Below are 27,973 nucleotides of genomic sequence, written 5' to 3'. Positions count from 1 at the left end.
TCTTCCCTTAAAATGATACATTTTCTCAGTTTAAACATTTGATATGTCATCTTTGTTGTATTCTGAATAAAATATTGATATTTGAAACTTCCACATCATTGCATTCTGTTTTTATTCACAATTTGTACAGTGTCCCAACTTTTTTGGAATCGTGTTTGTAGAATACTGATTACGTTGTTAATGTAAAAATATAAAATAGATTAAATTTTTTTCTGATAGTGTAAGTAAAGTTTATTGACGGGGACAAAAATTGACATTTGATAAAAAAAAAAGATATCTATCTATATTTACACATACATACCAGGGGTGTTTCCTCTGAGTAGGCAAGGGAGGCAGTGTCTTTCCAAAATATTGGAAGAGAAAAAAAATTTTGTAGTATAAAAATAAAAAAAACAGCAATATTGCAAAATATTACAGACAAACAGACAGACAGACAGACAGACAGACAGATAGATAGATAGATAGATAGATAGATAGATAGATAGATAGATAGATATTGAGAAGAATATATTATTTAGCTATATTGCTAGGCCAGCCTTATTTGGGCGACAAATGGACTGATCTTTAAACTCTCCACTGCAGAACAAGGTCATATCCATCCATTAATAAATAATGAAGGAGAAAGCGAGTGAACAAACAGATGGGCTGAAAGGGTTGTTCGGCTGAATTGACGCTTTCACAGTTCACCGTGGCCTGCAACACAAGACCCATATGTTTACCCATCATCCCCTCTCCTCTCGTTGAGCACTGGAGACCAGTCTGCTCTTTGCTCTTACAAAGAACATCATTTATTGAGTGTCTGTGTGTGTGTGTGTGTGTGTGTGTGTTTGTGTGTGCAAATGAAGGTGGTACACAGTGGAATGGTGAATAGGTACATAATGTGTAGGCACTTCAGAGCATTTTATTTTAATTTGTATAGATTAATTTTTCAACCTTTAATATGGGAATGAATATAAGTGGTTTTGTTTGAATTAAGCATAATTTAAAAACAACATTATTGCTGCATCAGCAATCTCATGTTTGTCAGCACGTTTAGGCAGTTGTTTTTGCATGTCTCAGATGCCTTAATTAAGGTAACCAAGTCATTAACCTTAACATCACCTGCATAACAAGAGCAAACATGACAAAAACGTTAAGTGTTTCAAGGTTTGTTTCTGTCCAAAGTATGGAGAGAGGTGAACTCCTCACCCTCAGGCCAACCTTAGGAGTGAACACATCGGCCTACCCAGTGTCAAATCCTTCCAGCTTCAAACAGACCTGGGCTGCATTTCACAAAAGCTTTGTAAACCTAAGGAGATCATAGATCCATTGCCACCAATGGTCTCTACGATCGACTTATTTCATTATACTTTTGAGAAACACAGCCCTGATCTGTTGGTAAAAGAAGCATAAAGTCTGCAGTGATGAAGATCGCTCTTCTGCCTTATTCAGATCCTACATATTGGTGAAATGCTAATTGTTTAGGAAGGAAATCCTAAATATGATCTCATTAATATTAATATATAAATATAATCCCAGTGATTTCACATTTTCAACTATTGTGTATGTGCAATTATAGCTAAGAGATTTTAGTATGAAGTTAAATTATCTTGGCTATGCTGGCTATGCTTAGTTAACACTAAAAGCAATAATTATCACATTCATGCCATTCCATGCTCATATGTGACCAAATCAATCTGGAGTTGAACCTTAGAATAGCATCCGTCTGATTCCACTGAAAAGAACTGACTCAAAAGACTGATTTGTTCAAGTTCAACAGCTGTAAAAAATGATTTAGTTTTTCAGTAAACAAAGATTACTCTACTACAATTTACAAGAAGAATACTATTTCAGTTTTTCAACTATGGATGAGCAATCTCTGAACGATAAAATATTGCTCTGGATCAGTCTGGAAAGCAGCTGTTTTTGTCTCATGTTTGTGGTGTTCGATGAAAAGCTGTCCTGTGTTCCAGGAATACAAGAACATTTCCAACAGAGATCTCTCTGTATGTTTTTCTGCCTCTCTCTCTTTGATTGTTTGTTTATTTATAACCATGAGAATAAAGGAACAGGGACACACATGAGAGACACATGCAGGAGAGATTAGAAACCCACTTGTGCTTGAATGTCATGTGACTAATAACTCAGCTAAAAAAAATTATACTGTGACAACACTGATTGATTGAAGACACAAGAGGAGCGCATACAGTCCCTTCACTAGAGCTGCGACTGTCATCTATCAATGTCAATGTCACAATGTTAATATCTGTTGAAACACGTCATCACCATCTGTGAAAAGGGTCCATTTAGAAATACGCTCCTTGCAGTGTGTATTTATGACATCTGCCAGCAGGGGCTAATGGGACGACGCTACAGGTGTGGACAAACCTTTGTCTCAACTTTGGACTGTACGGCTATTTTGAAATCTGAAGTTTCATGTTGGGTCTGTGAGCAACTAAATTCAGATGCATTACATATACAGAAATGCCAAGTTGACTTGTGTTTTGACTGTAGAAATCATTGCCATATTGAAATGAAAACATGCAGATCTCTATAACACAGTCTAGCACAGCATTCCTTTCCTTAATTACTAATTGTCCCACTTTGTTTTTGTTTTTTTCACAAGTCTCCAGATTTTCCATGCCTCTAGTGTCTTATTATCACTATCATGACTGATTAACTATAATTCAAGGACTAATAATAATTATAATTCAAGAATTAATTATAATTCTAATGTTGCAATAATTTAACCTGAGGGGTCATTTTTAACAGCAGATGGGCATATTTGAATTATCTTGTCATTCTGATGATTTTTCTCTGTATCTTTTTCTCCAGGTGAGACATTCTCTGAGACGTTCAGTCACACAGAGAAGTGTCATACTTGCAGAGAATGCACGGGTCTCATGCGCATGCAGACCCCCTGCACCGACTCGAACGACGCTGTGTGTGTGTGCAACTATGGCTACTTCATGAGTGAGCTGACGGGCCAGTGTGAGCCGTGCACTGTGTGTCTGCGTGGTCACGGTGTGCTGATGCGCTGCGACCACTCTCACGACACGATCTGTGAGGAGTGTCTGGACGACACCTACTCTGATCAGGATAATACACTGGACCCCTGCCTGCCCTGCACCATCTGCGAGGAGGAAATAGAGATTCTCATGAGGAATTGCACACCCTATGAAGATGCATGGTGTCATGGTGAGAGATCAATACTCTCAAGAATATCACGTGTAACCACAATAAAAATTAAAATCAGATAATAGAAAAAGAAAAAAGAGTAAATAATAGGTATATGATTTAAAAAAATATATTTAAATATATTTTCCTGTGTTTGTTATATACTATATTTCTGGTTCAGTTTACTTGCAGTTTTTCTTCCCTGCATATTTAGGTTGCAAACATTGTGCATGTGTATTTGTAGTCTTTGTAGCCTGTGGTCAATCACTACGGGCAACTGCACGAACATCACAAGCAATTTGTTTGGCTGTATATGACGTGATCGAGCCTGATCTCTCTCACACTGTTTCTAACAGCCCATTTCTTTCCTCCATTTGTTGGAGGATCAGTCCCGGTCATTTCCGTATGTGTCTGCTGTTGGCCTTGCAGTGAAAGGGTCAAAGTGTGGATATTCTGTGCAAAGCCTTGTACAACCCGAATTCCGGAAAAGTTGGGACGTTTTTTAAATTTTAATAAAATGAAAACTAAAGGAATTTCAAATCACATGAGCCAATATTTTATTCACAATAGAACATAGATAACGTAGCAAATGTTTAAACTGAGAAATTTTACACTTTTATCCACTTAATTAGCTCATTTAAAATTTAATGCCTGCTACAGGTCTCAAAAAAGTTGGCACGGGGGCAACAAATGGCTAAAAAAGCAAGCAGTTTTGAAAAGATTCAGCTGGTAGAACATCTAGTGATTAATTAAGTTAATTGATATCAGGTCTGTAACATGATTAGCTATAAAAGCTTTGTCTTAGAGAAGCAGAGTCTCTCAGAAGTAAAGATGGGCAGAGGCTCTCCAATCTGTGAAAAACTGCGTAAAAAAATTGTGGAAAACTTTAAAAACAATGTTCCTCAACGTCAAATTGCAAAGGCTTTGCAAATCTCATCATCTACAGTGCATAACATCATCAAAAGATTCAGAGAAACTGGAGAAATCTCTGTGCGTAAGGGACAAGGCCGGAGACCTTTATTGGATGCCCGTGGTCTTCGGGCTCTCAGACGACACTGCATCACTCATCGGCATGATTGTGTCAATAACATTACTAAATGGGCCCAGGAATACTTTCAGAAACCACTGTCGGTAAACACAATCCGCCGTGCCATCAGCAGATGCCAACTAAAGCTCTATCATGCAAAAAGGAAGCCATATGTGAACATGGTCCAGAAGCGCCGTCATGTCCTGTGGGCCAAGGCTCATTTAAAATGGACTATTTCAAAGTGGAATAGTGTTTTATGGTCAGACGAGTCCAAATTTGACATTCTTGTTGGAAATCACGGACGCTGTGTCCTCCGGGCTAAAGAGGAGGGAGACCTTCCAGCATGTTATCAGCGTTCAGTTCAAAAGCCAGCATCTCTGATGGTATGGGGGTGCATAAGTGCATACGGTATGGGCAGCTTGCATGTTTTGGAAGGCTCTGTGAATGCTGAAAGGTATATAAAGGTTTTAGAGCAACATATGCTTCCCTCGAAACAACGTCTATTTCAGGGAAGGCCTTGTTTATTTCAGCAGGACAATGCAAAACCACATACTGCAGCTATAACAACAGCATGGCTTCGTCGTAGAAGAGTCCGGGTGCTAACCTGGCCTGCCTGCAGTCCAGATCTTTTACATATAGAGAACATTTGACGCATCATTAAACGAAAAATACGTCAAAGACGACCACGAACTCTTCAGCAGCTGGAAATCTATATAAGGCAAGAATGGGACCAAATTCCAACAGCAAAACTCCAGCAACTCATAGCCTCAATGCCCAGACGTCTTCAAACTGTTTTGAAAAGAAAAGGAGATGCTACACCATGGTAAACATGCCCCGTCCCAACTATTTTGAGACCTGTAGCAGAAATCAAAATTGAAATGAGCTCATTTTGTGCATAAAATTGTAAACTTTGTCAGTTTAAACATTTGCTATGTTATCTATGTTCTATTGTGAATAAAATATTGGCTCATGTGATTTGAAAGTCTTTTAGTTTTCATTTTATTAAAATTTAAAAAACGTCCCAACTTTTCCGGAATTCGGGTTGTAGTTATAGAGGTCGCAACAGTCCAAAAGGTCAAATCCAGTGACACATGCAAACACACACACGTACACATATAGACCTTGGGGATTCCAATTCCACCTTTTATAAAAAGACAAACAAACAAACAAAAAACCTTCCAAAAATAAAACTGTTGCAGTTCCATGTTGTGTCACTAGTTGTGCTAAAATTGCAGATTTCTTTTCCCTTTTTTATTATTGAAAACATTATTATCAGAATAAACAATTCTATAATATAACATAATATAATATATGATTGGATTTTTTTCTATAGACATTATAAAATTTGCTATACATACATTAACAATAGCAAAAATGCAAAAAATTACAAAATAAAACAAATTACACAAACACAAAAATAAGCTTGATATACTATAAAAAAATTGCACTTATACAGGCACAACTAAATTTTTATACTTTAAGATGGAATAATACAGTGTGGAATAATATACTTATATATTAAAATATAAAATGATCAAATTACTTTATTGTTCTTCTCAAAGTCCTTAGTATTTCACAAACTAAGGAAACACAACCAGGTGAATGTTTGTTTCAGTTAGGACTGTGCTTACCTAAGAGACACTCTGACTGTAGCAAATGAAGTGACGGCCCTTTTTCTACCTCTTTAACACTCACGCTCAACTAAACACACAGAGAAAGCTCTGTTTTCATGGCTGGAGAGGGCATGTAATGCGGCGTGTCATTGCATTAGTGTGCTAGTGCTTGGGTGGTGGGACTGTCTGATGTCTGAAGCCTGGGGCTGTATGTGTGTGAGGGTCATCATGGCTTCTGCTGTTGACAAGGATTGGGCTGGATTTGTCAGTTTGGGGTTTACTGTCAGCCGTGGCTCATTGGTTTATGTGTGTGTCACACCCGGATTAACATCTTTCTCAGGTGATCTGATCACAAATGGACAATCCTAACTGTGTAAACGAGGGTCCAAACCACTTTGTTACTGGATCACTCAAACCACATTTAGAGATAGCTAAAAATGCATGTGGTCACATGGAATTTATAGTGTCAACACTAATGTGTAATAATGCATCCTGGGCAACAACAAAAAAGGTAAAGTGGGACCTGATTGAACTTCTTCAAAAGTCTAATGGCAACAAAATTTTTTTTGCATAAAATAGATTGCTTCCAAACAGGTTTCCTGAATGTTTTCCACACAGACAAACAGAGAGTGTTCACGCAAAGAATGTTCAAGCAAAGAAAGAAGACATGGTTTCAGTAACCGCAGTTAGTGTTGAAGCAGTCATGTCAGGGAGATGCTGTGTGTATCTAGGCGAAAGCAAAAACACTTTATTTGGCATTCCGAAAGTAGATGTATTTAGGAATCTTTAAGATTACTAACAAAAGAACAGCAACACATTTCATTGACGACCGTTTGGTGAACCTAGAAGAGAAGGTAATTCTGACTTTGCTATGACAATCTGGCACTCTGAATCAGCTACTGTAAGTATGTTTTGTTATTAGTTTAAGTATTTGCTATTGACTGTTCAAATGCAAAGTTTTGCCCATCGCATGTGTGTGTGTGTGTGTCTGTGTGTGCATGCACAGGCGCGTGTGTGTGTGTGTGTGTGTGTGAGACAAGTGTCTTAACCGTCCGTGGCTTGTGTACTGCAAAGACACATGAGCTTCATCACTGTGTCTGTCATGCGACTCTGTTCCCCTTTTGGGCTTAAACTGATGGTAAAACAAAGGACATCATTAACTACATTTATTTTGAAAGATGAAGCTTTTGATTATGGTAAGGGGCGTTACATTTCCAACAAGTGCTTGCAAATTCGGCCAATCAAAATTCACTGGGTCAGTTGGCCAATCAGAGCAGACTTTGCTTGTCGGAAGGAGGGACTTATAGAAAATGATGCATTTGAGAGAGGCGGGGCATAGAGGACCTACAATAATGTACAGTATTTGAAAAATTATGTGATTTTGAACATTTAAGCATGTCAGAATTAGGGATGTGCTAGTACTAGTATCGGTACCGAACGGTTCCCGGGCAAATTCCAAATGGAAGTGATCATCCCTATCCCCTTGGAGTGGGGACTTTGGAGTTAGCAGGGCATCTTCAGCTGGGATGTTCCTGTGACAACGCAGCACGTGTCCATCAGCAGATTCGCTAATGGACACTGACATACAAATAATATACATTTTATATTTTTAAGTTTTATATATATTAGTTTTTATATATATATTATATAGCATCTTATGACCTCTTTAATATCAAAGTAAGAATTAATATCAACGAAATACACACTTTTGTTTGCTAAAACAGTGTTTCAGGTTTGTGACTTGAAGTGCTCTGCTGTGTGTGTGTGTGCTGTATTGTAGCATAAAGTGTGCAGCATAAGGAGATGAGAGATATCCCTGCAGATGGAATCTGTAAATCATAAAACATCTGCAAGTGCTGTCAGTTAAACACACACACACACACACACACACACACACACACACACACACACACACACACACACACACACACACACACACACACACAAACACACACATGATCAGCTTCACTGGCAGCAGTTCCTGCTCTTTTGTGACTCTCATCAGCCTCTTTCCTGTGAGGAAAGGAAGAAGATAGAAGAGACACAAACAGAAAAAATTGGCAAAGTGCTGAAATGTGACAGCTAGTTTTGTGTTTCCGTTAGCAGCATTGGAGAGTAACTTATCAAAACATGGTGTTTGCGAAAAGTTTATTTTATTCACTGTAATGTTCAAGTCCTACTTTCCACAAAAAATAAACAGCACAACTGTTTTTAACTCTTATAATGCTGTGGCGAGTGGGGCGGGGCCGAGGGACGTGGGAACAAGGAGTGAGGTCGGCAATGATTGGGCAAATCAGGGACACCTGCGACCCACCGCCGGTCTCGAGTCCCACGTAGGAGATGGAAGGATATAAAACTGGAGCGACGACAGTGAAGGACGAGAGAGGACCAGGCCTGGGCTTTTAGTTGTGTTTTGGTTTTTATTTTGTGCGCGTCAGTTGCCGTGAGGGGCTGACGTGCTGTTTTGTCTTTAATTTGTATTATTAAAATGTCCTTTGATTGTCCGCCGGTTCCCGCCTCCTTCTTCCGGATGATTACGAAGGTTCTTATTCATTACAGTGGTGCCGAAACCCGGGAGAAGGAGGGACGCACTGCTGAAGATCCCTCGCAGCTGTGGTGAATCCGCGGTGCCACAGAGCAGGCGAGGAGGATGCCGCCATGGACGCTCGAGGCGGTGGACTGGAGCGAGTTGCCGGGGACGGGCGAGCTCGCTGCCGACCACCCACAATATGGAGGGGCAGCTGCCGTCCGTGAGGGAGCGGAGGAGTCGGCGCCGTTCGCCAGGGGGCCGGAGCCTGCTGCCTCCGTGAAGGTATCCGGATGAGCAGGGAACGGGGGACTCCTGCCGGCTGCCCAAAACCGGAGGAGCCGTCGCCGTCCACTGGGCGGCGGAGGAGTGTCGTGCCGTCCGCCGAGGGCTGTCCAGTGCCACCGCCAGGCACCGTGGAGGAGATCGCCCAGCCGGTGGAGGGCCGAGCAGCAGTGCGTCTGGGAACCGGAATTTTTTTTTTTTTTCTCACTCCCCTCTCTCGTCTCTGTCACTCCTCCTTCCATCTCCTTTTCTCTCGCCTCGTCTGTCCTACCCCCAGGTTCCCGCAGGTCCCCGTGAGCGGTCCCCCCCGGAGGGAGGGGGGGGGAGTAGAGCGCAGTCTCGAGGGTACCCCCCGGCCTGCGAGGGGCGATGGAGGTATATGGCGAGTGGGGCGGGGCCGAGGGACATGGGAACAAGGAGGGAGGCCGGCAATGATTGGGGCAAATCAGTGACACCTGCGACCCACCGCCGGTCTCGAGTCCCACGTAGGAGATGGAAGGATATAAAACTAGAACGATGACAGTGAAGGACGAGAGAGGACCAGGCCTGGGCTTTTAGTTGTGTTTTGGTTTTTATTTTGTGTTTTGTCTTTAATTTGTATTATTAAAATGTCCTTTGATTGTCTGCCGGTTCCCGCCTCCTTCTTCCTGATGAATAGGAAGTTTATCATTACAGTGGTGCCGAAACCCGGGAGAAGGAGGGAAGCACTGCTGAGGATCCCTCGCCGCTGTGGTGAATCCGCGGTGCCACAGAGCAGGCGAGGAGGATGCCGCCATGGACGCTCGAGGCAGTGGACTGGAGCGAGTTGCCGGGAACGGGCGAGCTCGCTGCCGACCGCCCGCGATGTGGAGGGACGGCTGCCGTCCGTGAGGGAGTGGAGGAGTCGGCGCCGTTCGCCAGGGGGCCGGAGCATGCTGCCTCCGTGAAGGTATCCGGAGGAGCAGGGAATGGGGGACTCCTGCCGGCTGCCCAAAACCGGAGGGGGGGGGGGGGTAGAGCGCAGTCTCGTGGGTACCCCCCGGCCTGCGAGGGGCGATGGGGGTATGTGGCGAGTGGGGCGGGACCGAGGGACATGGGAACAAGGAGTGAGGCCGGCAATGATTGGGCAAATCAGGGACACCTGCGACCCACCGCCGGTCTCGAGTCCCACGTAGGAGATGGAAGGATATAAAACTGGAGCGACGACAGTGAAGGACGAGAGAGGACCAGGCCTGGGCTTTTAGTTGTGTTTTGGTTTTTATTTGAGTGCACCAGTCGTCCGTGAGGGGCTGGTGCGCTGTTTTGTGTTTATTTTTGTAATTAAAATGTTGTTTGATTGTCCGCCGGTTCCCGCCTCCTTCTTCCGGATGAATATGAAGGTTTAACTCATTACAAATGCTAAAAAATAAATATTTTGTAAGCACCGAATCAGTATATTAGAATGATTTCTGAAGGAAAAATCAGGTTTGCCATAACCTTTTTCATTCAACCTTTTTGAATGCTATTGTGTATATTTTAAACATAACTACATTTAAAGTTGCAAACTACTTTTATCATTAACTTGTAGTGTAGAAAACTAAGCTACTTATTCATTTGACTGTAATTCAGTACTTTATTATTAGCTTATATAATTAGAAGCTACAGTTTCAAAATATCTCCCTCGACACTGTTCTGAAGATAATGTGATCAGCACAGAGCAGCCTTGTTCTGCCCTGTCACACACACACAGTCATATAGATCCCTGTGTATTTCTGTACAGATGACCACCCTCTGCGAGCACCACATTTTCATCCTTAAAATGACCTTAAACGTGACCTTTACTGCTTCTCTCTATTCATCTCACTCTCTGTCTGTGTATATTTGACCCTTTCATGTCTATCTCTCTGGTGGTCATTAATTTATGTGCCCTTTGATGAGGAGTGGCACATTAAAAACAAGCTCTTTCATGAGAATGACCACAGTAGGACTCAAAGGCACACATGCCTGAATGACCATCTCTCTCTACGCTGGTGGTCTATGATGCATGGTGATTCACTTCCTGCAGCTCATATGGACTAAAGTGGCATGTGTCTGAGTGTGTGACAGAAAAAGAGAGATGTGCTGAGCTCTTTCCTTTGTTGGATCAATAAGGCCGCTGGAGTTTCTTACTCTCGGGTTTCAATCTGTGACCTCTATTGCAGCTACTACATCACACACACTCTAATACACACACATGCAGAAAAATATCTGAGGTTTGTAGTCATTCTGCTCCAGTTCCACTCCGGGTTTCATTTCCCACTCTTTAAAGGGGTCATATGATGCTTTTTAAAAAGCACTCAAGCACTTGTCAGAAATGTAACGCCCCTTTCCATAATCGCGTAATCACTTAATAATGTCCTTAGTTTTACCATCAGCTCAAGCCCAAAAGGGAAACAGAGTCGCGTGACAGACAGTGATGACGCTCGTATGTTTTTGCAGTACACAAGCCACGGATGGTTAAGACAGCTGACTCCACTGTTATGTGAACTTATCTCTATCTCTCTCTCTCTCTCTCTCTCTCTCTCTCTCTCTCACACACACACACACATGCACACGCGACACACACACACACACACACAACATGCAAAACTCCGCATTTGACAAGTCAATAGAAAAAACTTCAACTAATAACAAAACAGACATACAGTAGCTGATTCAGAAGTGCCAGATTGTCGTAACAAATTCAGAATGATCTCCTCTCCTAGGTTCGAAACAGTCCATAAAATGCATTGCTGTTCTGTTGTGAGTAATCTTAATGATTCCTTAATGCATCTACTAGAAGGCCAAATGAAGTGCTTTTGCTTTTGCTTTCGCCTAGATACACACAACACTCAGGGGCACCTCCAGGTATTTTGGGCCCCATGACAAAAAAATCGAATTGGGCCCCCTCTGCGCAGCTGTTGTCCCCACATCTCTAGGACCCAACTGTCCCATCAAAAGCTTTACATAACTCTAATCAAAGGCTTGCAACTATCTTGATTCTTGTATTTCAATACTAGTACTAGCACAATATTTACTGCTGGTGATTTGTAAATGCAAGTCTGCATACAGTATGCAGTTCACTATTTGATGCAAGATTAAAAGCCACAATAAACATGTCCTTAAAGCAACGCTATGTAAAGTTTTTTACCTTAAAATAATGTTTCCAAAATCATTTCAGTGGTTCATCAAGTCTGCCTTGTTGTACAATAAGTAGTCTGGGAATGGTTTTCCCTCAGAATCCTGTGGCAGTAGCACAACATCATCATCTCTGGTAGACAGTGCCCTCACAAAAGCCTCCCTGTCAGTCAAATCTGCTGGCCACAAACCTGGGTCAACATCATGCCTATGACTTCTGCCTTCTTCCACCCTGCATCTCTCATTCTCATCATCACTGTAACTTTCTTTTCCTTCTACCTTTCTTTCCACACTTCTTCCCTATTTCATTTTCTTTTCTGTTATGGTAAAAAAAAAAGCAAGAGAGACAGAAAACCCCACACTCCCTGGAATGATGGCAAGTCATTAACACAGTGCTGCTTGCTCACCTTCTTCACTGGGACAGGGAGGGGTGCAGTTATGGGGAGACTGGGGTGCTGCTGACTCATCTGTTGTTAAGTCTGCTAAAAGGGGCACGGGCAATTATTTAATATGAATATCTTGCTAAACGTTTCCCTGCACTGATTAAATGTTGATTAAATGTAGGCTAACACTAGCCTGCAGCTAGCTAACTTATCTCACTATGGACATTAGGTTAATACCACTCACAGACTAAAGGCTAACGTTACCCACCTTTCTTGATGAAAAACTGGGATATATAACTTTCTTTTTTCTTTCCTCTCTTTCCTTTTCTGAAAACCAGATTTTATTTTACTACTCAACATTATGGTCTCTGTATTTCTAGCGCGCCGTGCATTAATTGACTGTCTGCAATTAACTAAACTCCATCACTAATGAGTGCGCTAAGACAGGACCAAACCATTTCATGCATATACAGGGGGGTGGTCGGTCAATATGGATGTTTTATTTTTTGGTCAATGGTGATATTTAACTTTTATTGCCAAAATAAGTAAAATCAAAGACATCATTCATTTTATTATTATTTGAAATATATTCAATGATGATGGTTTATAGTGTATAATATAATAAACATTTTTAAATTAGCTTTTACCTGTTTGTTGGGGCCCCTGTCAGTCAGGGGCCCTTGGAATTGTCCTAACTTTTCCCCCCTATACGGCGCCATGTCAACATTAACTGCGGTTACTGAAACCACACCTTCTTTCTTTGCTTGAACATTTGGGTGGCATTATGCACATTTTTTCCCATAGTGACATAGACATGTGGGGGCGTGTTTAACCAAGGTGTTTTAGGGGGACCTGGCATGAGTCTTAACTTTGATAAAGAATATCTCTTTGGTTTTGAGACTTTAGTCTTTGCAACTTCAGGGATCTTATCTATGCACAATCAGCTTGTAACACTCCAAAGAGAAAGGAAAACTTGAAATCACATCATACCTGTAAGTGTTCTAGTTTTGTCACTTCATCAATTGTTTGCTCCGATAGATCCGATAGGCAAAGAACACACTTTAATTATTGTTTATCTTTCATAAGATTCAATATGCACCAGTGTTATTTTAGTATAATTTGTATAATAATGTATTAATATTTTGAATGAGCTTCTTTTTTTCAAATTTTTTTTTACATTTTCAGTTTTCTGTTTAATTTTAGTTCACATTTTAGTTGTTTTAGAAATGTTATGTTTTTTTGTCATTTCAGTAGTTTTAAAAATATTTGTAGTAAATCTAAGGGAGTAAGGTTTTCATCTAATATTGATATTTTCTTTTAGCATTATTTCAATTACTGAAATAATTTTAGTTAGTTTAATAGTTTTAGCTTGAGTTAGCAATAACTTCATTGATATGCAAAGTTACAATTTATAAACACACCTTTTCTATCCAGAATGTAAATTTTTTGCTGCATAAAAACTGAAACTATACTAAAATACAGTTTCAAAAGGGTTACCAGATAAGCAATACAATCCCTTCCAAACAGCACTGTGAGAGGAGTAGAATAAAGATGCCCAGCTTAGGGTTAACAAGCACTTCACACTTGGCAGTTCATCATGAAAATGCCCAGTTAAGAAGCTAAATTAAAATTAAAAGAGGGAAGAATTTGAAATTGTTAACCTTTGACTTTGTTTTTCAGCCTCAGTCCAAAAAAGCAACAACACATTTCATTCAGGTTTCAAGCGAAGTCAGGCAGAAAATACGTACACATATCGCAATTTCATGTACTCTGTTTTCAATCAGACAGAAGCAGAAAAAGAAAGCATTTTCAGAAATCATTTTACTTTGAGTGCATACACAATCAGAAAACAAATAAATGTTTTCATTAAGAAAGAGGGAGGAGATGGGCTGGGAGAGGTCTTGAGAAGACTGACAGATACTGAGGGAGAGACAGTAAGTGAAAGAGACAGATAAAAAAAAGAAAGAGGACTGCGACACATGCCTTCAGATGTGCACGTTTGAAAGGTGTGCCAAAGACTGTGTGTATGTGTGCAAACCAATCTAGAAAACAATGTTCTTTAAGTAATCTAATCTTTAAACAGCTCATGACCAAGTCACTTTCATTATGACTTTACAATTCAAACATGACTCATATTTGACAGACACTTCATATACTATAAAATGAAGTAAATTCAATAAGCTAGGAGCTGTGGAACTGAGTAGCTGGTTTCTGATAACTATAATAATAATAATAACAATTAACTTTTAATAATAGACCTAGACCTCAATCAGGTGAGACATCATACTGAATTTAATGCAGATTAAAACAAGGCTGTGAGGGATAGACTTACAGTCTTTGCACTGTATTAAAGGCCTTAGATCATGTCATTTTCACAACTTATATCTTTTAAAAATGTTTTTTTTTTTTTTTGAGTTTTTTTTTAAATTTTTTTTAAATTTTTTTTTTTTTTGTGTCCTGAAAGTTACTGGAAAGATGTTTTGTGAGCTAAATTGTCGGTATGTTGTTAAACAACAGTACAATCCATTGAACGCACTGTAGTTCTATTTATTCCTGTGGAAATATGGTGCTACAAGGAAGTCCACATCACACCTACAACAATATCACTGGAATCCGTTTCAGAAAGATTTTTGGCTTTTAGAACATGGTGGCTGGTCAATAGCCAGCGTAAGCTGAATTTTCAGACTATGGTGAAATCAACAGCAGTTTCCAAATTCTAAATGGTTCATCCATGTAAATCAAGAGTGATGTTTCTTGTTTTTATAAATTGCTCCTTTCTCCTTTAGCTGAAGCTTCTTCTAAATCAAACCAAAGTTCTTGCAAAAAGGTTCTCTGTTTCAGCAATGGTTAATCAGTCACACATATGGCTGCTCTTGACTAGTTCAGATGAGAATGAGAATGTTTTAGACAGTCATGGAATCGTGAAGATCTCCTGTTGAGCCAGATTGAACCCTGTCGCCACTAATTTTACAGCCATGAATGACATGAACCATAACAATCTCCAGCTGATTCTAGAGTCTTTTCTTGAGAAAGAGTGAAGAGTTCAACAGTAAAACAAAAGCAAATTGTGTGTGTGTGTATAAGTGCAACAATTGGTTTCTATAAGTAAAAGCCATTTATTTCCTACACAGAGATATTTGTTTTGCTTTCTATAAAATTTAAAACTTTAATTAGCTTTCATTAGCTTTAAATTGCACCATACTTTGCTAAGCTTCACTGGATGAGTAATTTATTATTAATAGTTATAAGTAATTTTTAATACTGATTTAAACTGAAATTTTGTAATGTGATTGTAATGTGAATCTCGGAGCTGGTTCATTTATTTATTTTTTTAATGACTATGGAGACAATAAATGGGAAAAATACTCCTGGCACAAAGGCCTTTGAAAAAGTGGACGGCCACTGTTGTGCTCTGTTTATGGGGGGTTGCCTTTGTATAAATTATGCATCAAATCAATAGATAGAGGAAGAAAGACAGAAAGACAAATAGCGCCTTTAGTGGGTGAAAAAGGCCATATATCATATAACACCATCCAGACAGCCGTTGGTCAATTTCACAGCTTCTACTAATGGTCTCATTAGATTCAGATCAATATCCAATAAGCATTTTAAATTACATAAATAGTGTGAATTTTATTTAGATACAATAGCAGACTGCAGAAATTTTCAACCTAAGTTTGTGTCCAGTCATTCGCAGCTAATATATGTGTGACTGTCTTTCTCTCTGTTCTAGATCCGTTGAGTCCTACCTATCCCACTTTCGCTAGTGATTCCAGTACGTCTGTCACTGATCCAAATGGTTTGTGGAGCCCCAACCCCGGAGGGGATGCCACAACACCCAAACCTAGCTCCCCTCACTTCATTGGCAGAGGGCTAAATGAGAACCTGATTCCCATCTACTGCCCCATCCTTGCAGCGGTTGTAGTCGGCCTTCTGGCTTACATCATCTTTAAGAGGTGAGCAAAAGAGTGGAAAAATCTTAAAATAAAGACATATTAACAGATTATTATGATTGAGGACAGTGATAGGAGATAAATAATTCAGGCCTTGTCTTAATTTGGATTTATCAGATTGTTGTGTTCCAGTCATTTTGCCCTGGAGAGGATATTCTTTTTCCTGAAAATGCCAGTTTATGTAATCATATTGTGCTGAAATTGAGTGAATTTGCTCACACAGTGTGTGACAATCGAAATGTGACAATTTTCATACTTTTGGGGGGATTTTCCCCCCAGCCTTATTGCACTTCTGGTGTTCCCAGTCTAAAATAACCAGCCTACAAAAAATTGCTTAAAAAAATCATTAATTTTGCCATAATATCACCAAATCTTGGAATAATTATATATTTTTGAGTGAATATTGATCCACAAATAAAGATTTTTTTCAATAAAAATGGAGTTGTATAAGCTCAGACCATTGTTCCTAAAAGAAATACAAAAGTTTTTTGACAGAAAACACAAAAATCAGGAAAAGGATTTTCAGCATATCACAAAGGTTAAAGGGATAGTTCACCCAAAATGAAAATTACATTTACATTTATTCATTTAGCAGAAAAAGCACAAAAAGATTAGAAAGGTAGTTAGATTATTTTTTAAGAATAGAATTAGAATAGTGAGTGTTAGAAATTAAAATTAGCCAATTATTTACTCCCCCTCGAGGCATCCTAGGTATATATGTCTTTTTTCTTTCAGACGAATCCAATAGGAGTTAAATTAATAAGTTCTCTTTCAGTCAGTCACTGCTGACGTCATGTCAATGACCCGACAAATTGGGAATCTCGCCAGAGAGACCAATGTACTTATGCCGCATTTCCACCGAAATTACCCGGAACAATTGTACCAGGAACTCTTTTCCCCAGTAACTATTTTCCCCCCTGACCTGTTGCTTTCTGTGTTTCCACCGCGGTCTAAAGTACCGGGAAGATTGGGTAAATAGTCTGGTGACGTACTGAAAAGGAGCAGCATATGTGGCTCTTTGGTAGGGATTCCCAATTCATAGGTCATCGACATGACGTCGAAAGTGGCCGACTGAAAGGAAACGTCTAGGTTACATATGTAACCTTAATTACCTGAAGGAGGGAGATGTCATGTCCTGTTGCCACAGTTGCTGTACCACTGCTGAGCGGCCGGGTCACTGGCTCGGCTCCTAAGCAAAAACCTGAGTATGCGTTGCACCTGCTGCCTATTTATACTTGCACTGCGTTCAGTGGTAGCTGGATGCAATCATTGCATGCCAATGTACACTGGCTCGTTTAGTTTATACTCAAGTAGATTGGTCTCTCTGGCGAGATTTGCAATTCATTGGTCATCAACATGATGTCTCCGTTCCCTTCTTCAGGGAATGAGGGTTACATACATAACTGAGACTTTTCTGTTCAACGGTCCAAAAGAAGTACAATAAACTGCATTTATCCATAAAAAAAGTGCCTTGCACTGCTCAGGGGGTGAATAAAGGCCTCCTGTAGCGAGTCAATTTGTTCTTTTAAGAAAACATATTTAAAATGTTATAACCACTTTTCTGTAGCTTGCGCTAACTGTCATACGCGGAAACCGTTCTGGATGGATGACATAGGATGCATTTGTTGAGAAAACCAGCATTTTTTTTTATTGGAGCAAAGGAAGCAAAGTTTTCTTACTTTAGCAAAGGAAAACTGGTCTCCTCTTGGGTTTTATCGAAATCCTCTGGCATTTTTCTTTACAAATCCTCATTTTGTACTTCTAATTCATGACCGGTGTTTTGTTTTGTTCTCTCTTCTTCCACATTCCTTACTTCTCACCGCATGCATCCTGCGTCATCCGACTGCAATGGCTTCCGCGTACGACAGTTAGTGCAAGCTACAGAAAATTGGTTATAATGTTTTAAATACGGATATGTTTCTTAAAAAACATATTTACCCCCAGAGTCGTGTGAGACACTTTTTATTATGGATGTGTTTTATTGGACTCCTTTTGGACTGTTGAACAGAAACACCCACTGCCATTATAAAGCTTGGAATGGCCAGAATTTTTTTTATATAACTCAGATTGGATTCATCTAAAGGAGAAAATCATATACACCTTGGATGGCTTGAGGGTGAGTAAATCATGGGCTAATTTTCATTTTTGGTTGAACTATTCCTTTAAACTAAATCATTTTTAGATGACTGTTTAAGCTAATTACAATTACCCACTAACCTATGCACTTTAAATTATTACATTGCTGTATGTATGTTATTTAACTTAATTACTAACTTTAAATTTAATTTAACTTACATTATAAAAAGAAATCTAATTAAATTAAATTGAGAAAAATAGTCATAAAGACTACATTTCGAACATATTTTGGCATATTAAATAAAAAGCACCATTATGTGAACATGTTTGTTGTTGAAATTGAAAGCTTCTTATGCTCTACTCTCACTCATTACATTCATTTGTACTGTATATGTGCATCTGTGCCTTCCAGGTGGAACAGCTGCAAGCAGAATAAACAGGCAGCTAATAATCGAGCAGCCACAGCCAATCAGACACCATCTCCAGAGGGAGAGAAGCTGCACAGTGACAGTGGCATCTCGGTGGACAGCCAGAGTCTGCAGGAGCAGCAAGCGCAGACACAGACACAGGCGCAGGCCCACACACAGCTGCATGTAGCAGAGCAGATTGGTAAGATCACCAGTCTAAATATTCAAAAGTTAGATTCAAACACATTGCCCCCTAATGCAAGCTATTGGTTGAGTCAGTATCGCTTTGTATGGTGTATTTTGTAAATATACTTTCATACCTCTCATTTCTGTAATGTGTATCTTTAGTATCTCTCTCTCTCCCTGTCCCATTTCCCTATTCTCTCTCATAGTTTCATATCTTATACACTTGGCATTTCCATGTAAGGCTGGGTGTGGATGACACCATCACATCATTCAGATCTTAAAAGGAACACACAAGTTGAGAACTGCATAGATATACACGTACAAACCCTGAAAACAAACCAAAGCGGTGCTTTCATACATTCCAGGGAAATCTCTAAATCACTTGTGTGCTGTTCAATAATATTTAAAAAACCACGAGATGGTGGTGATTACATTTCACTAGTTCCCTCACATAGGACTGATGCCATGGGGACGAGACAGGGAGGTATTACAGCTCAACAATAAAGTGGGCATGTTGATTCAACCTTCTGCAAAGTGCAGAGATGGATGTCAAACATCTTCACTGAGGACAAATGGTCTCAGTTGGAAGAACATTAAATATATGCATATCACTGGATGAAATTGATTCAGCACAAAAATGCATTTAAAAGTCCAGTGTAACTTTCACACCACTCGGGGATTGTTGCAAAAGAGATTTCAAAAAATCCGTCTTGCCTTGTTTGGAGAGAGAGAGAGAGAGAGAGAGAGAGAGAGAGAGAGAAAGAAAGAATAAAATACTGTCTTCAACTAAACAGTCAAAACAAAATCATCAAATGGTGCTTTTGAGGTAGAACTAATCACAGTTTTTTTCTTTGTAACTAAGGCCTGGAAATATCACAGAACAGAGACATGAAAGACCATAATAATGGCATCAGCATAGTCTATTTACAAAGAAAGGTTAGTACATAGAACAGTTTATTAAATATTAAAATGTCAAATATCTAATGTTACGCACAACTGTGTACGTGAGAGAGAGAAAGAGAGAAAAAATAAATGAATGAATAAATAAATTGCAGCATTTTCATTTGTATTTATTGAAAACAGTTCTATGAGCAAAGGGCATTGTGTTAACCTCACTGTCATACATCAGTCCAGTTTGAAAGAAAGAAAGAATGAAAGTAAAAGCAATTCACAATATAATGGTAAATGCAGTAAAGAGTAAAACATACATAAAAAAAATATTTATATATATACTTAAATCAGCATAATTAAAACTCAGTACAACAAATACCAGATGTAAATTGTACCAAATGTAACTTTTTTAATACTTTCAATGGAATGGGGAAAGTCATGAAAATGGGATGTTTTTCTGTCATCATTTACATATCACAGTTATATGCTCTACATTTGTATGACTTTCTTCTGTGGAAGAAAATATTTCTCAGAGTATTTTGAGGTATGTCCCAGTGGTTTTCTATTTATTTTCATATAATGAAAGTCAGTGGTGACCAAAACTGTTTGGCATGAAACAAGGGTGAATAAAAGGATTACATTTTTTGGGTGAACTATCCCTTTAATGTGTAAAATGGCATTTCTTTTGATTTTGGAATGAAATATGATCTGGACATGTTCTTGATGAGTTTTCTGAATCTCATCCACGTGTCTTTTAGTTCATTTCTATGCAGTCTATCAACATTTGCTTGCTCTCCACTAGCGTCCCACAATCACAGTGGCAGATGCTCTCAGTCTAAACACACACACACACACACACACACACACACACAGACACACACACACACACACACGCACGCACGCACGCACGCACGCACGCACGCACACACACACACACACACACACACACACACACACACACACACACACACACACAAAATGCAACAGTGTCAGACAGAACAGGTGTGATTGTTCCATCAGGTCTTTCTGGCAATCCTTCCTTTATTTCTCAAATGTGGCTACTGTAAACACACAGGCACCAGTTGTAAACAAATTAGTGCCAAGGGTCTCTCCGTCCATAGCTTCAGTCCTCAGTGCCCACACTTAGTGATACATGTTTTGTGCTTGGATCTTCCATTACTCCATCTGTCTCCTAATACAGTGCATCATAATCATTTATTTTTTATTTGATTATTGTATATAATGTTTAGAAGTCTTTTTTAATAGATGTATCAGTGCACTTTTTATTTTATAAAATTAACTTATGGAGTTAAAAAACCACTGCCACTTCAGCTAATGAAAACATCAATGTCAGTTTCTTCTTGCATAGCCAGACCTTTATCAAATTGCATCAAGTCCCCATTGCATCTTATTTTGGCCAAGAACCGCCTACTTAAATGCAAAGGATCTGTCTGAATGACAAGTAAATACATCTCATTTTAGTTATGTTGTTTAGGGACAGGTTTACCTAAAATATTCAAACAAGTTGAAAATTCAATAGAATCAGACTGAAACGGCAGATTTTTGGATAGAACCTTGTGGTTTTGTGTGCAAAAGACTTTAGATGGTTAGTGAACATGGGCAGCCTGTTTAAGGCAAAGAGAAATATGCACTGGCCAGACAAGTCTGGCTTATTAGTAGCTGTTGTATGACAAATCACAGGATGACTTTAGACCTACTGGCATGTCAACGCCTGCATTTTTTTGATCTACCAACAAACTGCTAATAATCATTAGCTACATATGTTTGCTGCTGCTTCAATGGAATCATTAAATCATATAATATTTTAATGTGTCCTAATATTGTGTCGGCATGATGTAAACACACTAACTAGCAGGTCAGAGTGTTCGTATTTCGTGGGCAGGCGGGGATTATGCAAATGTGTTACCTTGTGATGTATATAGCAGGTAACAGGGAGAAGATTTGAAAATATGATGACTCATTAAGGCGGTTCAGAGTCGACTCTCTCTTTTGCGAGACAATATCTTTGTTTAACATGCACTTTTTTGATAAAAAAACTTTGCAGACTGTTTACATTGAAGGATAGCTACATTACAAACTGCAAAAAATATATTTTTCAAAAATACCCATATGATCTGCTCTTTAGAACATTCAGATGAACACACCCACATAGTGTGTTCAGATATGTGTTCAGATGTTTTTTTTTTTTTATCTAATAGGGCAATCTTGTTAAAGCACCCAAGAGGCCAGTGAATGTGCTGCAGAATCAGCAGTTTCTGTCTGCAAACGTCTCTTCATTTTACTCTAAATTAGAATCACTGGTTTCTGTTGTCTATTGCTGTCAATTAGGAGTGACAAATAACTTGATTAACTATTCTGAACGTGCTGTGTTAGTAGTTTAGGAGGAGTTACTAACAAACAGTCAGCAGTTAATGCTAGTATACCAGTGATTTATTTCTCCGTTCCTCTCTGTCATTCTCTAGCAGCTTTTACTATCCAAAGTTTTCACTAGACTCTAGAAAATGAACGAATGGATGACTGGATATCAGAGGAGATAGATGAAGGTGAAAGGGTAATTAATTTTTTAAGGAATTCAGTCTTCTTCAGTTTGGGCACTTGTGACTGCATGAATCCACACTTTGCTCAACATGAAGAATAGTCAAGCCAACTGCCAAGGTCTGAGCGGCTAATCCGGAGAGTCGGGAAAATTCCCGTCGGGCTGTGCATCATTTGATCTGTTCAAAGGCTGGACATGCCGTCCATAGCAAATTTCAGGCGTTCTGCTATCTTTCTTATATCACTCTGTGCTTTGGTTTCTTTCTATGTATTCCTTTCAGATTCATTCTCATGCATTCACATGCCTTTTCCCTTTTATTAGTGCACGTATCTTTAACTTTTTTTTCTTCGTTATTCCAAACCTGTGTGACTTACTTACTTCTGTGAAATACTAAACATAAAAAAAAAAAAAAAAACATAATTTTTTAATTTGTTTAACAGAAAAAAGTCAGTCACACAGATTTGGAATAAAACAAAGGTGAGTAAATCATGTCAATTTTCATTTTCATGAGTGAACTATCCTTTTAAAGGTACATGTCCCTCACCTCACTAACTATTCAAATTTGCAATAGTTTAAGAATTTTCTTTGCGTGTTTTTTTTTTTTTTTGTAAGTGAGTCAGAAACACAGACAGTCCTCTGTATATGTGCCTTTGCATATAGTTTGCATAATATGGCTGTACTATATTTAACTATGACAGAAGCTGCTACATTGAAATATTACAAAAGACAAAAGACTAGAATTTCCAAGTTTGACAGAAAGATTGCACAGAATATGATAAACATTCTCCAGTTTGATAGACATATGCTTTTTGGGGTTATCCCCTAAAATTGTAAATTTGCCATTATTGAGCGGTAACTATAATAACTTTTTAATATATATATATATATATATATATATATATATATATACAGGTCCTTCTCAAAAAATAAGCATATTGTGATATTAAGAAGTTAATTATTTTCCATAATGTAATGATAAAAATTTAACTTTCATATATTTCAGATTCATTGCACACCAACTGAAATATTTCAGGTCTTTTATTGTTTTAATACTGATGATTTTGGCATACAGCTCATGAAAACCCAAAATTCCCATCTCAAAAAATTAGCATATCATGAAAAGGTTCTCTAAACGAGCTATTAACCTAATCATCTGAATCAACTAATTAACTCTAAACACCTGCAAAAGATTCCTGAGGCTTTTAAAAACTCCCAGCCTGGTTCATTACTCAAAACCGCAATCATGGGTAAGACTGCTGACCTGACTGCTGTCCAGAAGGCCATCAAGTGAGAGGGTAAGACACAGAAAGAAATTTCTGAACGAATAGGCTGTTCCCAGAGTGCTGTATCAAGGCACCTCAGTGGGAAGTCTGTGGGAAGGAAAAAGTGTGGCAAAAAACGCTGCACGAGAAGAGGTGACCGGACCCTGAGGAAGATTGTGGAGAAGGACCAATTCCAGACCTTGGGGGACCTGCGGAAGCAGAGGACTGAGTCTGGAGTAGAAACATCAAGAGCCACCGTGCACAGGCGTGTGCAGGAAATGGGCAGAGAAGCAGCACTGGACTGTTGCTCAGTGGTCCAAAGTACTTTTTTCGGATGAAAGCAAATTTTGCACGTCATTCGGAAATCAAGGTGCCAGAGTCTGGAGGAAGACTGGGGAGAAGGAAATGCCAAAATACCTGAAGTCCAGTGTCAAGTACCCACAGTCAGTGATGGTCTGGGGTGCCATGTTAGCTGCTGGTGTTGGTCCACTGTGTTTTATCAAGGGCAGGGTCAATGAAGCTAGTTATCAGGAGATTTTGGAGCACTTCATGCTTCCATCTGCTGAAAAGCTGTATGGAGATGAAGATTTTGTTTTTCAGCACGACCTGGCACCTGCTCACAGTGCCAAAACCACTGGTAAATGGTTTACTGACCATGGTATTACTGTGCTCAATTGGCCTGCCAACTCTCCTGACCTGAACCCCATAGAGAATCTGTGGGATATTGTGAAGAGAAAGTTGAGAGACGCAAGACCCAACACTCTGGATGAGCTTAAGGCCGCTATCGAAGCATCCTGGGCCTCCATAACACCTCAGCAGTGCCACAGGCTGATTGCCTCCATGCCACGCCGCACTGAAGCAGTCATTTCTGCAAAAGGATTCCCGATGAAGTATTGAGTGCATAACTGAACATAATTATTTGAAGGTTGACTTTTTTTGTATTAAAAACACTTTTCTTTTATTGGTCGGATGAAATATGCTAATTTTTTGAGATAGGAATTTTGGGTTTTCATGAGCTGTATGCCAAAATCATCAGTATTAAAACAATAAAAGACCTGAAATATTTCAGTTGGTGTGCAATGAATCTAAAATATATGAAAGTTACATTTTTATCATTACATTATGGAAAATAATGAACTTTATCACAATATGCTAATTTTATATATATGTATATATATACTGCTTGTGTATAGTGTACATATGCACAGTTTACTTCCTATGGATTGAGTCCTTGATTTTATATTGATTGGTCTTGGCACTTCTTACCTCTACAAACAAATTGTATATAATTTTTTTATTTTATTTTTTGTCTATTTACAAAGTAGACTTTTGTTTCTACAATGGGTGGGTATAACTTCAGTTTTTTCCTTAGTAGACTGCTATGATGTCATAGACTGCTATGGGAAAAATATGTTTTTTGGGGGGAATTACACAAATGGCACAGTTTTGAATTGCTCCAGACACAAAACGGTACCTCAGAACTAAAAGCCTACTTGCAGCATTCCGGAACTGTTTCCATGGCATCCCACAATTGACAACAGATTGAAGGGTTAGTGGGAAAATGAGGCATTTGTGTCTCAGGCTGAATGTAGTAGTGATTGCAGTTAAATGGTTAGGGCAGGCAGAGGGGAACGGGATGCTCAGAGCTCCAGGGGGACTGCTCGCTGCTCGCCTCAAACCGGCTAAAAATGGAACCTGCATGTCATTTGGTGAGAAAAACTTTTCTTTTTTTAACCCTCTGGGTATTGTTCATTTGGGAGTGACATTTGTGGTGTTCATGGTCAAAAGTGACCGGACACCTGAAATAAAAATGTTTGGTACTATTAAATTATTTACAAAATAATTATGATAAAATTTTACCCGTGAAAATAATAACTAATACAAACATAATCTGTTATGTCTTACATGAACATTTAGTTAATGGTTGGGGAAAAAAAATCATATGTCTAACATTATATTAGATCCATGCATTACAATAAGTCTCAATATTGATCTGTCTCTATGTTAATCAAATATTAAAATACGTAATCATTCGCTACTCTTGATTCAACTACAGTTTTTTTGCATCTTGGTATGTTATTTTTAATAACAAAGATTTGTTTGGTAACTCTCAGAGACTAACAGCATTATAGCATTATAGTGCATAACAATACAGTGCAGAGAGACAAACATTAAACAGTAGAAAGTGTTCAGTGCACTGGAAGCAGGAAGGCAGTTTAGGTTTTGTTGCAGTCTTCAGTTTCCCGCAACTGTGTCTGTGCACGTAAAGGAAAGAGGTGTGATATGGGCTATGGCTCTTGGAAAAAAACTGTTCCTTAGTCTGTTTGTGTTTGTTCTGATTGTCCTGTATCTTTTTCCCGATGGAAGGAGCTCAAACAGTTTGTGGCCTGGACGAGTTGAATCCTTGATGTTGTATGAGGCATTACTGTATTAAACACAGAACTAAAGTCCACAAATAACATCCTAACATATGTGTCAGGATGCTCCAGATGGGACAGGCTTGTCTGAAGTGTTATTGCGTCCTCCGTTGATCTGTTACTACAGTAGGCAAATGATGGCCATCCAGATCAGTGGTGATATTGGCTTTGATATGAGATAAGACTAGCCTTTCAAAGCACTTCATAATAATTGGTGTCAGGGCAATGGGGCGATAATCATTGAGATATCTGACTGCTAAAATGAATGAATGAATGAATGAATAAATAACCGACCTCAAACTTACAAAAAATGATTGGTGTGCAGTATTACTCCTGTATAGAGACGTTTTTATGCAGTCAATTAAGTATAATTTGGGACAAATCAGCACTATTTAAATAAAATGCAGTTTCAGGAACAAGTGTTTAAAATGAATCCTTTGAATGAACTAGCTCGCTAAAATCAAAATTGTCAAAGCCAGGGAATAAAATGACTTAAATTAGTACATAACAAAACCGTAAACAATAAATTAGTATAGTTGCTAAGTCCCAAAATTTACTGCTTGAAGAATTTAATCGTGAACCACTTACATTTTCTTTCTCTTTATTCTTCTAGTGGTGAGAGTGGATGGAGGGGCTCAGCCTGACTCCCCTCCACCTCAGGCCTAACCAGTGAGGAAGAGAATGCTACGTTATCAACCGAAAGAGAGAATGAGAGGTTGGAGTGAAGGAAAGAAGGAGGCAGAAAGAGAAGAATGGAGGAGTGAATCCATGATGGCCATCCAGTAAGGGACACAGAGACAAGAACTCCGATCCTTTTGAATCCAGCATGGACGATTCATTGATGAGCTGGGATCAACAGTAACAGTGGATCCACCTCAGCGATAAGAATCACTGACTTAAAATAGCTACTTCTAAATAAACATAAGCCTATTACCCAGAAGAAAGTTCACCATAATGTATACTGAAATCCACCACAAACTCTGATGAATGTTTAACATATACTGGGTTTCTCAGATGTATCAATACACCCTTGTGACACATAGTCTGGATGTCCCGGGCTTCACAAGACGACGTAAAGAGACACTATCACAGTCTTCGTGGATATTGTGCAATTTAGCAGCCACACCATGGTTCCTTGATCTGGAGCCTTCTGCCTGATCTAATAAGGATTTTGTTTTTGCCTTATCTTTGAAGTATTAATAGATTTTGTCTATAACATCAAGGCCCTTTATTTAATCAGAATTGTACACATTTTCATTCAGCCGTTTCCAGGTATGTGTTAAAACTTTGTTGGGTTATATGCATAACTACCAGTCGCCATTTAGTTTCAAAGTAGCTGATCTCAGATCAGCGTTTATTGGCAACAACTCACGACTGTGACATTTGCTGACCTTTAATAATGTAATGACTCAGATCTATATTTAGTTTGCCTTCCTTTTTCTCTCCTTCACAACTTTTTCTCCCTAAAACCCATTCATGGCGTATCATATTCCCTGCCTTCTTCTAGTTACTGCAGTTTAGGTTTCATTGCCAAGATCTTCTCGCCTTACCTCTTGAGAAATTTGAGTCACAATGCAAACAGAAACCAGAACTGAAAGAGCTACAGAACTATTTTCATGCCATCATGCACTCCTAGCAGTAACCACCATGTTTATGTCCTGCCATTAATCATTCATATCATTTTTCAGGTTTGATAGAGATTTGGTGGGAATTCATCTTAGCAGCACAGGTTTGATAACGATTCCAGTAATGATTCCTGTAGTACTTTTGAGGGAACTTTATCAACCTCCTTAATAATTTAAGTATGTTCATTGACAATTAATTTTCAATCATCATATGTGCAGCCAATACTAGGATTTCCCACAGCATATTTTCAAGCATGTTTTCTTTCTTAGATGGCTTTTACACTGGGCTCGTTTGCTGTGGTCCGAGCCTGAGCTTGATTGTTCCCGGCGCCGCGTTGGTCTGCTTTCACACTCAATAGTTGTATCGAACCCAAGTGCATTTGCAGTCACCTTACACCATCGCAAACGCACACAGAAAAGGCATGGAGAACACAACACGACTGAGCATAGTTGTAATTTTTTTGTGAGTCTTATATAACTGCTCCTGTATGTTC

At 39.1% G+C, this 27,973-nt stretch overlaps 1 protein-coding gene across 1 annotated transcript in view; it reads left to right on the top strand.

The window, feature by feature from the left end:
- Positions 1 to 27,762, top strand: part of LOC132148566 (tumor necrosis factor receptor superfamily member 16-like) — a 43,436-nt gene extending 15,674 nt beyond the window's left edge. The window contains exons 3-6 of the mRNA XM_059557257.1: positions 2,815 to 3,177; positions 15,839 to 16,061; positions 18,547 to 18,743; positions 26,468 to 27,762. Coding sequence (XP_059413240.1) covers positions 2,815 to 3,177; positions 15,839 to 16,061; positions 18,547 to 18,743; positions 26,468 to 26,520 — 836 coding nt within the window. The 3' untranslated portion in view covers positions 26,521 to 27,762. The remainder of the gene's footprint in view (positions 1 to 2,814; positions 3,178 to 15,838; positions 16,062 to 18,546; positions 18,744 to 26,467) is intronic.
- The last annotated feature ends 211 nt before the right edge of the window (positions 27,763 to 27,973 follow it).

The sequence above is a fragment of the Carassius carassius genome, chromosome 9 (genome assembly GCF_963082965.1).
Source record: "Carassius carassius chromosome 9, fCarCar2.1, whole genome shotgun sequence".
Classification (NCBI taxonomy): Eukaryota; Metazoa; Chordata; class Actinopteri; order Cypriniformes; family Cyprinidae; genus Carassius; species Carassius carassius.
The sequence above is the reverse complement of the archived record's forward strand: the minus strand, read 5'-3'. Positions and strand labels throughout refer to the sequence as shown.